Raw genomic sequence first — 16,754 nt, forward strand, 5'->3', positions numbered from 1 at the left:
CAGAATATCTCCTAAAGTCTCAGTCACTCAGCCAAGATCAGGCTTCTGGGGGCCTTCCTCAGGGTTGGATTGTGACATTTTAAATCTAACCAAACAGTGAAAAGTAAGGTTTCATTCTCTTAAATTTCATCCCTTTGAGATTGCCATACACCAGTGCCAAGTGCAGGTAATTGCTGAGCAAGATTTGCACAACTCAAATATTAATTCTCAGAAACAATACAGTCTAGATCCCAACGAAGGAAGAAGAGTGTGTCCCTGGTGCACCTGTTGTTCACAGACCTGCACCGTGGAAGAGAGCACGTGGATGCACGCCCCCCTTCCCCACCCTGCCGCCCTCAGGTTTCTAGGCTTTGCCAGGTGCTCCCCTGTACACACACACACACACACACACACAGCCTTTCTAGATCCGTCTGTGCTTTGATGGGTGTCCCCAGATCTATCCTCCAGATACCTTGCAGAGAAAGGTGAGGATGTGTAGACCTGTACCTGCACCTGCTCCCCTGGGATCAAGGAGTCACTGTTCATTCTCCTCAGCACAAATGAAACTGCTCAGTAACTGTCAGCTTTCAGAGGCAAGAGAATCTAAGGAGAAGGTCTGAGAAGGCAGAGACCAACTCAGAGCCATTAGAAAGTGAGCCAAAGAAAGCTGACCTATATATTCTATGATAGCAATGTTCAAATTTACTTAGCAATTTTCAGAATTTCGACATTAATGTTTCTGATTTTTCCGAAATGAAAAAATAAAGCTTGAATAATTAATTTTTGTTCCGATTCTGGCTACTTCTTTGGGACTGATTCTTGAAGGGGAAAGATTGGTCAGTATAGAAGAACTTTTCTAAGACCCTTGGGCCTTTTTTCTCAGAGCAGGACTGCATGGTTAGGGAGCCCTTTACATTCTGCCAGTCATTCTGGCACCGGGTAACCGATGTCAGCAACTTTCTCTGCCAGATGGAAAAACTGCAGTTACAGCCACAGGGCTGCTTTGTTTAGACGTCTTTGTGCTTTGTTACCCATGACAATGGATGATAAAGGGAATGAAAATGAAGAAGTCCTGAGGAGATTGTAATGTTTATCACAACAGTGCTTGTGGTAACAAAATGAGTTTGCTTGTGGAAAAGAAAGGCCTTTATATACTCTTAAGCAGAAATTTGACATAATTATATGCTAATGTCCTCTGGTGTTTATAATTTATAGATATTCAGATATAGCCTTAAGAAAATATTGTCACCAATATTCCTATAGCAAAAGTACTTTGTTATTGAAAGTCTCCAGGCCCAATCCTCTTTTTTCCAATGAAACAGTTGTTTTTTAAATTTAACATTTGATAATGACATTTTGTAGGAACGAACTCTCAGGTTATAGACAAATGAATTTTATTGTCTTTTTTCCCCCACGTAAGGTTTTACTGATTTATATTCCAGTCAGCACTGCTGTACAGCGAGTGCCTGTTACACCCACAACCTTGTTCTTAGCATTAAGTCTTTATAGGTTTTCTTTGTTTAAACTTCCTCAGTTTTATAGACCTTCAAAAACTACATTTTTATTGTTAATTTAGTTTACATATGTTTGTCATTTTATTTCTTCTTTTGTGAATTGTCTGCATTTTTGCCCATCTTTATTTAGTTATGAATGTCTTTTATTTAGTTATTTAATGTCTTTCTTAAAGGTTTCTATATGTTCTCTATATATTAAGATATGAAGCCATGTCTAATAATTGTGACAAGTTATTTTTTAAGTTGCAGTTTTACTTTGATATATGGAATTTTTAGATTTATGTATAATGAGATTCATCAACTTTTCCTGTGTAATTTCTTTCATTATTTTGTTTTACAAGTTTTCAATGATCTTTTTAAACTACAATTTTGAACTGTGAGTTTAAAAAAATAATGTTTTAAACTTTTTTTTGCTTTTGGTGAGGAAGATTCACTCGGAGCTAACATTTGTTGCCAAATTTCCTCTTTTTTTGCTGAGGAAGATTATCCCTGAGCTCACATCTGTGCCCATTTTCCTCTATTTTGTATGTGGGGTGCCACCACAGCATGGCTTGAGAAATGGTGTAGGTCCACACCCAGGATCCGAACCTGTGAACCTGGGCCACCAAAGCAGAGCACACTGGACTTAAACACTACGTCATGGGGCAGGGCCCTGTTTTAACTTTTAAAATCATCTATTTGGGGATTTATTTTGATATGTAATGGGAGTTCTGTTTGTTTCAAGAAAAAGCAGTAGATGTAATCTTTAAATCAGGCAGACACTGAAGCCACATGATGGGATCCCATCTTTGTTGGAGGGATTGTCAGAGTTGGTCTCCTGAGTGTATTGCCCTTGGGGGCTTTCTGAGAGTCTCCAATCAGACTGCTTCCCTGCCTCTGGCCCCTTTTTATTGCCTTTCTCCCATATTCATGGTCAGCATCACATTTATCATGAATGTAAGGAAGCTTAAGCTGCAAGGTCCCTTACTTGCATGGGCCCCTTCCAGGGTCCAGAGAGGGTCCAATCAATGTATTGACAAGGCATGTGTTTTGAAAATTTTTCATAAGTATTTTTTGTTTCTTTATTTTCAATTATTTTATTGAGGTCATAAAGCTTTATAACATCACATAATTTCAGGTGTACATTATTGTTTATTAATTTCTGTATAGACTGCATTGTGCTCATCACCAAAGTCTAATTTTTACCTGTTACCATACATATGTGCCCCTTTACCTCTCTTGCTCACCCCCAAGCCCTTTCCCCTCTGGTACCCACTAATCTGTTCTCTTTATCCATGTGTTTGTTTATCTTGCACATATCAGTGAAATCATACCGTATTTGTCTTTCCCTGTCTTGCTTATTTCACTTAACATCAGACCCTCAAGGTCCATCCATGTTGCTGCAAATGGGACAATTTTGTCTTTTTTATGGCTGAGTAGTATTCCATTGTTATATATATATATATACCACATGTTCTTTATCCATTCATCTGTAGAAGGGCACTTGGGTTGCTTCCACATCTTGGCTACTGTGAATAATGCTGTAACGAACATAGGGGTGCATAAATCTCTTTGAATTGTTGATTTCAAATTCTTTGGATAAATACCCAGTAGTGGGATAGCTGGATCATATGGTATTTCTATTTTTAGTTTTTTGAGAACTCTCCATACTGTTTCCATAGTGGCTGCACCAGTTTGCATTCCCACCAGCAGTGTATGAGCATTCCCTTTTCTCCACATCCTCTCCAACAGCTGTTATTTTTTGTCTTGTTAATTACAGCCATTCTGACAGGTGTAAGGTGATATCTCATTATAGTTTTGATTTGCATTTCCCTAATAATTAGTGATGTTGAAGATCTGTGCATGTGCCTGTTGGCCATCTATATATCTTCTTTGGAAAAAATGTGTGTTCATATCCTCTGCCCATTTTTTGATTGGGTTGTTTTTGTTGTTGTTGTTCAGTTGTGTGAGTTCTTTATATATATTATGGAGACTAACTCCTTGTTGGATATATGATTTGTAGATATTTTCTCCCAGTTGGTGGGTTGTCTTTTCATTTTGTTCATGGTTTCCTTTGCCTTGCAGAAGCTTTTTAGCCTGATGTAGTCCCATTTGTTTGTTTTTTCTTTTGTTTTCCATGTCTGAGTAGACACGGTATTTGAAAAGATGCTACTAAGACCGATGTCAAAGAATGTACTACTTATATTTTCTTCTAGGAGTTTTATGGTTTTAGGTCTTACATTCAAGTCTGTAATCTATTTTCAGTTAATTTTTGTATATGGTGTAAGTTAATGGTCTACATTCCTTCTTTTACATGTGGCTATCCAGTTTTCCCAACACCATTTATTGAAGAGAGTTTTCTTTTCCATTGTATGTTCTTGATTCCTTTGTCAAAGATTAGCTCTCCATAGATGTGTGGTTTCCTTTCTGGGCTTTCCATTCTGTTCCATTGATCTGTGTGCCTGTTTTTGTGCCAGTACCATGCTGTTCTGATTGCTATAGCTTTGTAGTATATTTTGAAGTCAGGGATTGTGATGCCTCCAGCTTTGTTCTTTTTTCACAGGATTGCTTTGGCTATTCATAGTCTTTTGTTGTTCCATATAAATTTTAGGATTCTTTGTTCTATGTCCATGAAGAATGTCATTGGGACTCTGATTGGGATTGCATTGAATCTGTAGATTGCTTTAGGTAGTATAGACATTTTAACTATGTTTAGTCTTCGAATCTATGTGCATAGAATATCTTTCTGTTTTTTTCTGTCTTCTTCGATTTCTTTCACTGTCTCATAGTTTTCAGTGTATAGGTCTTTCACGTCCTTGGTTACATTTATTCCTAGATATTTTATGTTGAGGTCCTTTCCTTCTATACCTATTTTATTCAGAGTTTTTATCATAAATGGGTGTTGGATCTTGTCAGATGCTTTCTCTGTAACTATCGAAATGATCATGTGATTTTTTATTCCTCATTTTGTTAATGTGGTGTATCACATTGATTGATTTTTTGATGTTGAACCATCCTTGCATCCCTGTTATAAATCCCACTTAATCATGGTGTATGATCCTTTTAATGCATTGCTGTAGTTGGTTTGCCAATATTTTGTTAAGGATTTTTGCATCTATTATTTTCATCAGCGATACTGGTCTGTAATTTTCCTTCTTTGTATTGTCTTTGTCTGGTTTTGGTATCAGGCTGATGTTGGCCTCATAGAATGAATTAGGAAGCATTATGCTTTCTTCAATTTTTTGGAACAGTTTGAGAAGGATAGGTATTAAATCTTCTTTGAATGTTTGATAGAAATCTCCAGAGAAGCCATCTGGTCCTGGACTTGTATTTTTTAGTAGGTTGTTGATTACTGTTTCAATCCCTTTCCTTGTGATTAGTTTATTCAGATTCTCTATTTCTTCTTGATTCAGTTTTGGGAGGTTGTATAAGTCTAAGAATTTATCCATTTCTTCTAGGTTATCCAATTTGTTGGCATATAGTTTTTCAAAGTATTCTCTTATAATCCTATTTCTGTGGTATCTGTTGTAATTTCTCCTCTTTGTTTCTAATTTTATTTATTTGAGCCTTCTCTCTTTTTTTCTTAGTGAGTCTGGCTGAGGGTTTGTTTATTTTGTTTATCTTCTCAAAGAACCAGCTGTTAGTTTCATTGATCCTTTCTACTGCTTTTTTTAGTCTCTATTTCATTTATTTCTGCTCTAATTTTTATTATTTTTCTCCTTCCGCTGACTTTGGGCTTGCTCTTCTTTTTCTCGTTCTCTTAGGTATAGTTTAAGATTACTTATTTGAGATTTTTCATGTTTGTTGAGGTGGGCCTATATTGCTATGAATTTCCCTCTTAGAACCACTTTTACTGCATCCCATAAGAGTTGGTTAAGTAACACAACCAGTCTTAAGTCTGCTGACTCTTTACTCCAACTTTCCCTTGGTCTACACCTTCTCTTCTGTCATGTGATGTTGGAGTGGCCATGGTATTTTTAGGATCTGGCTAAGAAGAAATTGAGTTGGGGATCCATTTAGCTTTGGTTTAGTAGGATATGTGTATGTGGTTTGCAGCCACTTCATCTTTAGTTAAGTTTACTTAGGTTTAGTTAACTAGCTGTCTTATGTAAAAATGGCTTCCAGGATTACATGTATTTCCCAATGTGCCACTTTGCCCAGCATTGTGATACAAAGATGCAAAGTCTGAGATCATGTCCCAGTATGAACGTGTCCCCTGGCACTCAGTATCAGCAGTATGGGGTAGTGGAAAAGAAACAACATTTGAAATGTACAAACCAGAAGCTAGTCTGTGGAAATTCTTTCCAGTCTTCAGATCTGTAAAATCCTAAGCAGATTTGGTTCTCTTGGATGCTTAATCAAAACAGAAGTTTTCCCTTGTCAGAAATACACTAACTAATGAAGTGTATACAATGATAAATCCACCATATATTCTCCCTCTACCACGGGAAAGGTGTATTTGATAAATCTCAGTTGCCACATTTTAACTGAAATTTGGAAAGATCTTTTGGTTCATGTCAATAAAACAAGTGGTTTGGCTGTACATGAAAGGTACCTTCTCTTTCATCTCTAAATTGCTTAATGGTGTGTTCAGCCATGGCCCTGGCTGAGAGTATGGGAGACCCTGTCACAGAGAGAACCTGAGGCGATGGAGAAGCTGGGTCTGATGCTGTGAGAACAGCACTGGCTTAGGAGGGTGAAGGTAGTTCACAAAGTAGGAGATAGGAAGATGCTGAAGATGAGCATCAGAGCTCTGGGATGTTTTGAAAAGGTCTACAGGACAGAGGTTTTCAAATTATGATCTCAAAAATACATTTCCCTTTCAGAACTGAACTATCCCTATGATAGAGAGAATGTTTGTCTTTCCTAATTCCCAGAAATCAGAAAATGAATGAAATAAATCTAATAGAATATGAAATAACAGTGAGAAAATGAGTATCAAAATTAAGAGAAATTATTCTGCCATTAAGAAAAAATATATAAACAAAAAAATTACAGATCATACCACAAGCAGTAATTCACTAAGAACAAGAGATAAATTCCAAACAAAAATAGTGAATAGATTCCTAGATTGTTGTCCATATAGAGTGAATCATATGAATACATTTGAAAAAAGATTAAAATTTCTTGCTGATTTTGCACAATAGACTGACATCAACAAACATCACATGAAACTCATAATATGCAACAGCCACAGGGACATCAAATAAATGTTATCGGTTGAGAGAATATTTAAGATTTTCCAAGAGCACTAGAAAACTTGAATGCTATGTAATTTTACAGCTCAAATCTAAAAGACACTTGATAGAGGTTTTCCTAAATTTGATGATTCTAAAAATTCACTTGACAATACCAATTATAAATTATGGAAAAATTTTTAAAAACTATCATAATAACAAATAAATATTGATCAATCATGCTAGAAGAAAGACGTAACCTCCTGTTCTCATAGAAAATATTATAGTGTTGTTGACATATGAAAAAGAATGAAAGTGTATGTACCCAAAATATGAAGGTAAAAAACTAGTTAGAGATATATCTAGGAGTTAATTAATAAATATATCATTTTTCTGGATTTCATCATGTTTTTCCATTTGATCCAATTTGTAATTTTTTGTGATTTGTTTTTTCATTTTAAATATTCACTTTGTTCCTAATTTTATATTTAAGTTTTATACTTTTCTTAAAGAGGGCTCCCCAAATTTTATAAGTTCTAGGTCTCACAAAACCTGTATCTACACCTATTCGTGGCTCATGAAAACCCTCACTCCAGGCAATGAGTGACCAGCACCTACTCCAGGGTACAGGTCATCTGTAGCATCTGTTCTAGAAGGAGGCTTTCTTGTCATTCTGGCCCGTTAAGGAATTTCCTCACTTAAAGAACAACTCAACTAGGCATTCAAAAAAATTTTTTTTAACTAGCATTTTAGGGGTACTTTCCTGGAAGGAATCTTTTGAAATATCTTCTATATTAGTAGTATTCTAATAGTCTTCTGTATTCCATAAATCCCTGTTTATTTTAAAAAATGAATATAAAGTTGGTTTATCACTCCCCCCCCAAAGGCTCTATTGGGATTTTAAGTGTGCCAGTATATTCACACTTTAAATGAAAAATTGATGTCTTTAAGAATTGATGGCTTTGGGATACCCAGTCATCCTGTCTAGGAACGTGATCTAGCTCTTCACTTATTCATGTCTTTCTTTATGTCACTCAGTTAAGCATTACAGTTACCACCCCCCACCCCCCAATCCCCACACACAGTTACACAAGACCCACACAGTCCTTGTAATGTAATGCAGCTCCTAGATATTTTATAATTTTGGTTGCTATGAGTGGGATTTTTAAGTTATTTTAAGAAAAGCTAGTATCTCTGCATTGATGGTATATAGAAAGTTATTGATTTGTGGGACCGGCCTGGTGATATAGTGGTTAAGTTCATGTGCTCCACTTCAGTGGCCCAGGGTTCACAGGTTCAGATCCTGGGCGCAGACCTAGACACTGCTCAGCAAACCATGCTGTGGTGGCAACCCACATGCAAAACAGAGGAAGACTGGCACAGATGTTAGCTCAGCGACAATCTTCCTCAAGCAAAAAGGGGAAGATTGGCACAGATGTTAGCTCAGGGCCAATCTTCCTCACCAAAAAAGGAAAGAAAGAAAGTTGTGGATTTGTGTATGTCATAAATATTATGTGTGTGAGTATTATATCAGTAGCTACCTTACTGAGTTCTCTTGGGTTTCCTAGGTTGGCAGTCATATCATCTGAAAAGAATGGCTTTCTTTTATTTCTCCCTTTCTAATAGCTATACTGCTTGTGTTATTTCATCTCTTCTTATATTGGCTACAACTCTCAGACCAGTATTATTAGTACTGGTAAAAAATACTGTCTTTTTATTGACTTTAATGTGAATGCCCCTAGTGTTTCATTAATAAATAAGGTATTAGCTGATGTTAATTGGTGGTTTTATTTATTTATTTTTACATGTTAGAGAACTGACACCTTTTCCTATTTTCTAAGTGTTTTCCTAAAAATGGTGTTGAATCCTGTTGAAAACATGATTCAGTTGTGGATCTTCATCCTGATGGGCCAGGACTCAGGGCTTGTGGCACATGTGCACGTGCACATGGACTGACAGCACACATAAACACAGCCTCATGTGGATCATATAGCTGCCCCATGCTCTCAGCAGCTGCAGATTTGAAATTGAGGCCAGGCGTTATCACAGGAAACTCCAGAGTCAAATGGAGTCAAACCTCAACTGATTGTGTTGTAGCAGAATTTTGCTCAACAAGATCCCACGATGGGGGTTGTTTGTTGAAATGTACTTCCCTTTTTTGTGAGGATCTGTTATGTTCAGATCGAGCCTCAGCTCCTCCCACTAACAGGGACATGCTGTTCTCCTGCTTCCCAGTGACGCCAATGCCCCCTTCGCCCAGTGGAGCACAGAGCGGGTGTGCACATGGCTGGAGGACTTCGGCCTGGGTCAGTACGTGATCTTTGCCAGGCAGTGGGTGACTTCTGGCCACACTTTACTGACAGCTACCCCTCAGGATATGGAAAAGGTAAGGGCTGAGCCCTGGGTGAGAAAGCTCCCATTTCTCCCCAAACCAATGCCTGGGGAGGTGAGGCCCCCTGCTCCTCCACCCCCTGCCCAACACACACAATGGATGGAGGAGCCCAAGAGACTCCCTCTGTCACTCCAAGTTCATCCCTGGGGGCTGTGCAGAGGTCCCTTGCCACACTCCACCCAGGTGGAATGTCTACACTCAGACACGGCATCCTCTGGGGGCCAAATTGATTTCCAAAATTTCACATCTGTCTTCATATTCCAATTTCAGGAGCTAGGAATCAAGCACCCTCTTCACAGGAAGAAGCTGGTTTTAGCAGTGAAAGCCATCAACACCAAGCAGGAGGAGAAGTCTGCACTGCTAGACCACATTTGGGTGACACGTAAGGACAGGCATATGTTAGGTTTCTGGCAGCTCCTCAGGGTAGACAGAGTTTCCCTGTGAATGAGTACTTCAAAGACAGCTGTCTTCTTGGGAAAGGCAGATGGATTATTAAACCTTATGGGGAATACAGCTGGAGCTTCAAAATGATAATTTGATGACTTCTTTTTTTTTGGCATCCACATTCTCCCATTCTCATGAATCTTAACACACTTGTTTCTTCCTGTTTTTGTAGGTTGGCTCGATGATATTGGCTTACCCCAGTACAAAGACCAATTTCATGAATCCAGAGTTGATGGACGAATGCTGCAATACTTAACTGTGGTGAGGATTTCTCCTTTCAATATTTCACTTGTCCCTGTGGGCATTCAGCTCAGGTGTCCCTATAGTGGTTACTTTAAACTTGATTCCACCACCTCCCTCATATTTTTAAGGTCTTAAAATAGCATCGTTTGCCACATAAAGAGGTCCCAAGTAGCAGAGTACAAACCCCTGTGCTAAGAAAAGCTGTTGGTGTGTCCATGTGCACCTTCCTGAGATGTGGTAGACTTGTCTGTGTTTGGTCTGGGAAGGAACCTCAGGGGTCTTTTGTCACTTTGGAAACTCTGGTTCATTAACCAAAACTTTCCTCTTCCAGAATGATTTACTCTTTTTAAAAGTCACCAGCCAACTACATCATCTCAGCATCAAATGTGCCATTCATGTGCTCCATGTCAACAAGTTCAACCCCCACTGCTTGCACCGGAGGCCAGCTGATGAGGTGAGGGCAGCACACTACTACCCATCCAGGTAGCCCTGAGCCAGGACACCTGTAAGATTGGGTGTGAGAAAACAAGGATGACATCATCATGAAATGGCTGCATTTCAGACCACAGTGCTTGGGATTCTTTCATTTGCTAGTGCTTCCAGGTGCCCCAAACACCTCTGTGCCCTGTACAATATGACCCACAACAGCCACTAGACCTCCAAGCCCCCACCTTCCTTGGCAGACACATGCTGTGGTTCAGAGGGTCATAGCAGCGAGTCTTTCAATGCCATCATAGTGATGAAAGGAGAGGAGGAAATGGTGCAAAGGAGAGGGAGGGGAAAGACGAAATGGAAAGATGGGTGTCAAAGTAGGCAGAGGAGAGGAGAGGAAGGAGGAGCCCATACGGAGCCAGACATTTTGGAGTAGTTCTCCCTACTGGTAGATATAAAATTAACCAACCTCCAGTGCCAGGTGCACAGGGTATCCATGAGCAGGTTTTGCTAGAGAAGAAATAGTGTAGGTAAACATGGCAACCCAGATCCTGGAGGATCCTTGATATTTTCCAGGAACTCTGGAGTTTTTGGTGGGCCCTCAAGCTAAAGGGTTATCAGTCATACCTCATCTCCTATATTCTAAGGAACTAAGTCTAACCCTGCTGTAAGATTAATTTAGCTTCCTGAGGGATTAAAATCTCATATCTCTGCCCTCCATCTCCTTTTTTTCCCCTATTCAACAAATATATTTTGAATGCCTTCTATATATCAGGCACAGTGCTGGGCATTTTCAAGACCCAGATGCCACTTGAGGGCACTTAGGCACAAGGATCTTAATGTATGCCCTCCTAAAATATTTGCCCACACCAGGAAGATCTTTTATCTATAAGACACTCAGCTCATAATTGATAGTCCTCTTTATAGTTCTGTTGAATCATTGAATGAATGATTATATGCCTTTAGGGACTATTAGTTCCAAAGTTAACCAGAGAATTAGGGAATAACAGGATTCTGGAATCAGATATCTCAGTGTAGAGGGTCCTGTAAGATTCACTGGAGAGCTCTTTTTCCTTGGAAACTTGGAAGGCTCTCAGGCAGCTGGTCTGGCTGCCTGGGTCATTTGACGTGAGGGTCATCTGGCGAGGCATCTGGGGCAGGCTTATTCACAGGGGCTGTCTCCACGGAGAACCATGGTAGGGCCTGTTAGACCTAACATCTACACTCTCCTTCTCCCTCTCACAGAGTAACCTTTCTCCTTCAGAAGTTGTGCAGTGGTCCAACCACAGGGTGATGGAGTGGTTGCGATCCGTGGACCTGGCGGAGTATGCGCCCAACCTTCGTGGGAGTGGTGTCCACGGAGGTCTCATTGTGAGTGGCTCTTTGGACTAGCCCATCTGTCTTGGTGCAAACTGATGTCTTAAGGGCTAGACATAAATCCTAGAAAAAACACTGATAGTTCATCTGAAACCCTTGCATAAATTGAAGTCTCAAAGTATTTTGATAATTTGTGGTTAAGAATTAACAGACTTCATGGACACACAATGGCTTCTGAAAGGACTTCCCTGGCAGCAGACCCAGAGGATTCCAGGACAAAGGGGTTGCATGAGAATCCACCCTTAACAAGGCAGCTCCGCCTGCTGCCAGAGGAACATGAGGGCTGGGGAAGTGGGGGCCGGGGGGCACCAAAATATAACTTCCTGCTTGTCATGATAGGATCTGTACTGTCACTCAGATCTGTCAAGTGGCAGAGTCAGCAGGGAAATGAGGAAGGGGTGGCTTGGATGTCCTCCAGAGTGGACCCTGGGAGACAGCCTTATCCACCAGGTCACAGTTCGCTGCTCGTCTGTGAAAATGAGGTAGTCAGTCAATAAATGTGCTAGTGTCTCCTCAGAGCCAGACCCTATGCCAGGTAGAGAGAGGAGTGGGACACAGTATAAGTGGACGAGCTTCAGCCCTGCCCTGGAGGGATACCCGGGCCCACAGGGGCCCATTTCTCAGTGTCACTACCTGGAGCTATCTGAGGTCACCACTGAGTGGCTTTGTCTGTGGTTTCTTCTTAGATCTTGGAGCCACGCTTCACTGGGGACACCTTGGCTATGCTTCTCAATATCCCACCACAAAAGACGCTCCTCAGGCGCCACCTAACCACCAAATTCAATGCCCTGATTGGTCCTGAGGCTGAACAGGAAAAGCGTGAGAAAATGACCTCACCAGCTTACACACCACTGACCACCACAGCCAAAGTCCGGGTGAGTTGCCATACCCTTTCTGGGGTAGTCACAGAAGCCTCCCTTCTGGCGCTCATGTTGTGCAGCAGCTGACCCAATACCTAGAGCCAAACCAGGGTGTGCTGCCTGGACAAGGAGGCTCTTGGCTTCTTCCTTGGGACCTTGTTCTCATTGTCTGTTAATCTTTGTCAGGCCAGCTCCCTGCCACTCCTGAGCCTAAGAGAGTGCAGGTTTCTTTACACAGAAACTATGTGTAGGAAGCATCTGTTCTCAGGCAGCTAGGAGTCTGTCCTCTACCCCAATACTGCCTTGACTTATCTTACAAAGCAGATGAATTCTTGAGTCTGCTTCTCTTCAATCAGGCCCATCTTCATGCCACACTGCCCTGGGGGATCTTTGTCAAAGCTGTCCTGCCAACGCAGACAGTGATCCTCTTGCCAGCTGCCCTGGTAGCTTTGTAGCTGTCCAGAGGTCCTGAGGTCATCAAGTACCAGCACCACTCACTGGGGGTCTCTGAATCCCACAAAGCCCATTCAATCTGCCTGAGCCACACCATCCTCAGACCCTGGCCTTCCCAGACTGCAGGCCCACTGACGAATCTCTGGAGCCCAGACTGGCCCTGTCCTCAGCAGCATGGTGATGCCTCAGGTCCAGCTAGAATGCAGACTTCCCCAGGCGAGCAGGACAGGAAGCGTGTCTGGGGCAGACAAGCAGACACAGTGCTGGGTGAAGTTACAGCAAGGAGGAAGGGCCACCTAGGGCTGTCCAGTGTGGCTTCCTGAGGGCACGAGGCACTATGAGTGGAAGGAAGGGAGTGCTCCCCCGTGTGGTGGCAGCAGCTGTGGTGGGGCAGGTCTTCTAATGTGGCATCCTCTAGGAATTCCCCGTCCCCTTGGGGAAATAGGAACATGATCAGTTGGGACAGAAGGGCATGAGGTTCAGACACAGTCTTGGAAAAGCAGCTTTCCTTGTTCAAGATTATTTATCTGTTGATCTTTGCCCAGCATAGAAATTGCTTCAGGAGCTCTGTTTTGTTAAACAGAGTTTTTCTAGAAGCAGTTTGCCTCATGGGGCTGCTCTTAAATGTATTGTCAGTCATGTCTGCACACCAGCTTGATAATCTCCTTCTCATGATCTTGCATTTGCTGTGTTTTAGCCAAGGAAACTAGGATTTTCACATTTTGGAAATATAAGAAAAAAGAAGTTTGATGAATCGACAGACTACATCTGCCCGATGGAGCCCAGTGACAGTACTGGTGACAGTCACAGGGTCTACAGTGGCTACCGGGGCCTCAGCCCCCTTGATGCCCCTGAACTGGATGGGCTGGACCAGGTGGGACAGATTAGCTGATGCCCTTGTCACCTGTCCTCTCTGTGCACACTGAGAGCTCACAGTAACACCATGTGTGTCACCATGTAACTGCACCTCACCCCCCGCACAAGTGCATGCCTCGCAGAGAACATTCCAGCAATTGTGTACCCCTGGGCCAGTCTCTCTCTGAACCCTGAGGGTGGCCAGGGTATGGAGTTGCACTTTTGCCAAGGGGCCAGGCTTTGGGGACTGTTGCCAAAGGTGGACTCAGGAGGAAAAACACTTAAAGATGCGCGTACATTTTTAGTAATTCTTAATGTCCGTCTTCAGCACCAGTGGAAACACACAGACTTGGACACAGGTCCAGAGACCATGGACGGTCCCAAGAGGCTCAGCTCTCAGGCCCCTCCGCTGTGTTTCAGTTAAGGGACAATCTCAAGTGCCTTAGGCCTGTGGCCACAGAGTCTTGGCTGAGACCCAAGGGACAGCAGCAGGGATTTCTGTTGCAGTGACAATGTAACTGTCTTGTGCCTTACTACAGAGGTGGTCACTTCTTTCTGGTAATAAAAACAATATTTATGTAGAAAGCAAACAGTGCAGCATATCTTTAATCTTGTTGGGGAAGACAGCTGGACACAGCTGGAGAGGAGTCCTGCTCACTGTGCAGCTTGAGAGCCGACAGCACTGAGCCACTGCACACGCAGGATTGGCCAAGTGTCGTGGACAAGGGTTTGGAGTAATGAGGGACCTCCGGGTCCTTCACAAGAGGTCTCTGGCCTCACCACTTCAGGCTCCACCTCCCTCTGTGAAGCCGAGGGTAACCTCATGTCTCGCGCACATCCTGACTGTAGATCACATCTGCGGTACAGACCCCAAAGTTGGTTTCCATTTCAGCGGCATGAGCCACCTAGTGAAGGGGGTGGTGGGAGACAAGAAGGAGGCCTTGCTGGAAAGACCTCTTCTTACCATGTGTTTTGCCAGCTTCTCTGTTATTGAACTAGCTGGCCCATAACCCTTGGGGGTTGGTCTGTTGGCAGCGCCGGAACAGACCTGTCCTCCTGCTTTAGAGGCTGACTAACTGATAATGGGTCTTCCAGATGGGCCCTGTCTGGCCGAGGAGGGAGGGAGAGACACGCCTTGGCAGTCTGGGCTCCTGCTCAGCAGATTCCTGCTTGTCCCAGGGCAGCTTTTGGCTCCACTGGGTCCTCCTGGGCCTTATCTGCCGAAGCATAATAGCAGCATCATAACTGGCGGCTGGGGCAGGGCCTGATGACCCCATAGAGGGCTCTCTGACTCTGTCCCAGATGGAGGCCATGCTAAGATTTGCTTCTTAAACTACCAGCAGCTTCAAACGTGGCCTGTAACCTCAGGCCATGGCCTCCTGGCCTTCCCTGAAGTTCAGTAGTGAGATGTGGACACAAGCTGGCCGGTGTTTGATCCCAGTGCCCAGGACCTCTGCATGACAGGTGCTCCTCAAGGCTGACACCTGGGCATTGCTGTTGTAGAGCCACCATCAGGGCAGCTGTGTCCCTTATTTCTTATCGTGTCCTGGGGAGAATCCATGCATGCTCCGGTTTTCCAGCTCTGAATGGAATTATCTCATTAATTCTTTGTTCAGTCTCAAGCAAGGCCTCTTGGCCTTTGTGTCAGTTTTCCTGCCTGTAAAATGGTTATACTTGATGCCCTCAGAGGATGCTTCCAAATCTACACAATCTAAATAGGTTTAAGGAAGAAGGAGCAGGCCAGCATTACCTGAGGAGGGGAGTGAGGGCAGGTCCTGGCAGTGAGGAAGCTCCATGAGCAGCTCCCTGAGGATGCCCACCTATACCTATACCAGGGTATCAGGGTCTGGAGTCATGCTGGTGCCAGAAACTGCCAGTGTATTCAGCATCCTGAAGGCCTTCATCCCTTCCTCTCTACTCCTGGAATAGCTGGAGCACTGAACACATGCTAAAGGGCTGTTTCTGATATGCCTGTTTGTGCCCTGCCCCGTGTATCCTTAGTGTAGGTACTGCAGTGGGGCCCCCAGAGTGTGTGTGCATGGCAGTGTGGGATACTGTGCCCCTAGGGAAAAAGCTGTTTTCCCCTAGGGGCAGAAGCAGCATGTGCTTCACCTGTCATTCTTCAGGGCCTGGCCCATTCCTTGCCCACTCCTCCAGGGAAGCATGCCTGAGCAGGACAGAACTTGCATGCCATCTCTGCAAATGACAAGCTGAGTCTGTGTGTGCTGACTGGGCTGCTGCCCATTTTACAGATGGCTCCTTCAGAAGGCACTGTGACGCAGATAGGGCTCCTCTCCCAAGACATTCACCGCCTCACGGTAGGACTCTGACCCTCTCTCCATAGTAGGACAGGTGTCAGGGAAGCACCCTGGTTTGGTGTGGTCGTGCACAAGGCCTGGGACAGCCCTGTCCCTACTACAGAGCCTATATCATCAGCACTTCTGCTAGGGTAGAGCAAAGGATGGTGCTGGTGCTGGGGCCAGTCCTGAGAGAGAAAGTGGCTCAGAGGCCTCTGTTGGCACATTGTTGGGCCTTGTGCTGCCAAGGGCATTGGGAGGGGTCATGGGGCTTGAGCTGAAGCTAGATCTCAGGTCCTCTTCCCAGGCTTAGAGCTGGTAAGGAAATCAGCAGCTCTGGGTCACCTGCCTAGTCATCTTTGGCCTGGGGACACTATTCTGCCCTCTCTGTTAATGAGACACACGTATTTCCTATTACGCCTCTGACTCCTTGGATATCACAGGAATGTGAGCACATCCTGGCTTCCCCACTGAGGACAGACCATACCATGGGGGGGCAGCTTGGTCTCAGGGGGAGAGGAGCCACTCTGGAGTGAGGCCAACCTTGTTTAAGCCCCTGCCCTGGGATGCAGGCAAGTCCTCTCTCTGAGCCCTGGCTTAGTTATCTGAAAAGCAGGGCTAATATCCTCCTTGCAAGACTCACAGGCAGACTAGAGCTGGCAGTAAAAGGCCAGTGACAGAGAAGGTTCACATTTTTGAGGCGGTATACCTTCCAAGGGCATTAGTTCCTGGACTGCCCCATCACTAAGCCC

At 43.5% G+C, this 16,754-nt stretch overlaps 1 protein-coding gene across 50 annotated transcripts in view; it reads left to right on the forward strand.

Moving 5' to 3' along the window:
* The window catches only part of PPFIBP2 (PPFIA binding protein 2), a 146,187-nt gene that overhangs the window by 123,233 nt on the left and 6,200 nt on the right, over window positions 1-16,754 (forward strand). For 23 of the 50 annotated variants that reach the window (XM_070626189.1, XM_070626174.1, XM_070626176.1 and 20 more), the window contains 8 exons: window positions 8,885-9,035; window positions 9,312-9,423; window positions 9,658-9,746; window positions 10,060-10,182; window positions 11,406-11,531; window positions 12,224-12,412; window positions 13,548-13,724; window positions 15,958-16,023. In XM_070626189.1, the coding sequence (XP_070482290.1) occupies window positions 8,885-9,035; window positions 9,312-9,423; window positions 9,658-9,746; window positions 10,060-10,182; window positions 11,406-11,531; window positions 12,224-12,412; window positions 13,548-13,724; window positions 15,958-16,023 (1,033 nt within the window). Of the gene's footprint in view, window positions 1-8,884; window positions 9,036-9,311; window positions 9,424-9,657; window positions 9,747-10,059; window positions 10,183-11,405; window positions 11,532-12,223; window positions 12,413-13,547; window positions 14,296-15,957; window positions 16,024-16,754 lie in introns of those variants that run through there. The other 27 variants (XM_070626182.1, XM_070626214.1, XM_070626206.1 and 24 more) reach the window with 6 other exon arrangements.

Source organism: Equus przewalskii, chromosome 6 (genome assembly GCF_037783145.1).
Source record: "Equus przewalskii isolate Varuska chromosome 6, EquPr2, whole genome shotgun sequence".
Taxonomy (NCBI): Eukaryota; Metazoa; Chordata; class Mammalia; order Perissodactyla; family Equidae; genus Equus; species Equus przewalskii.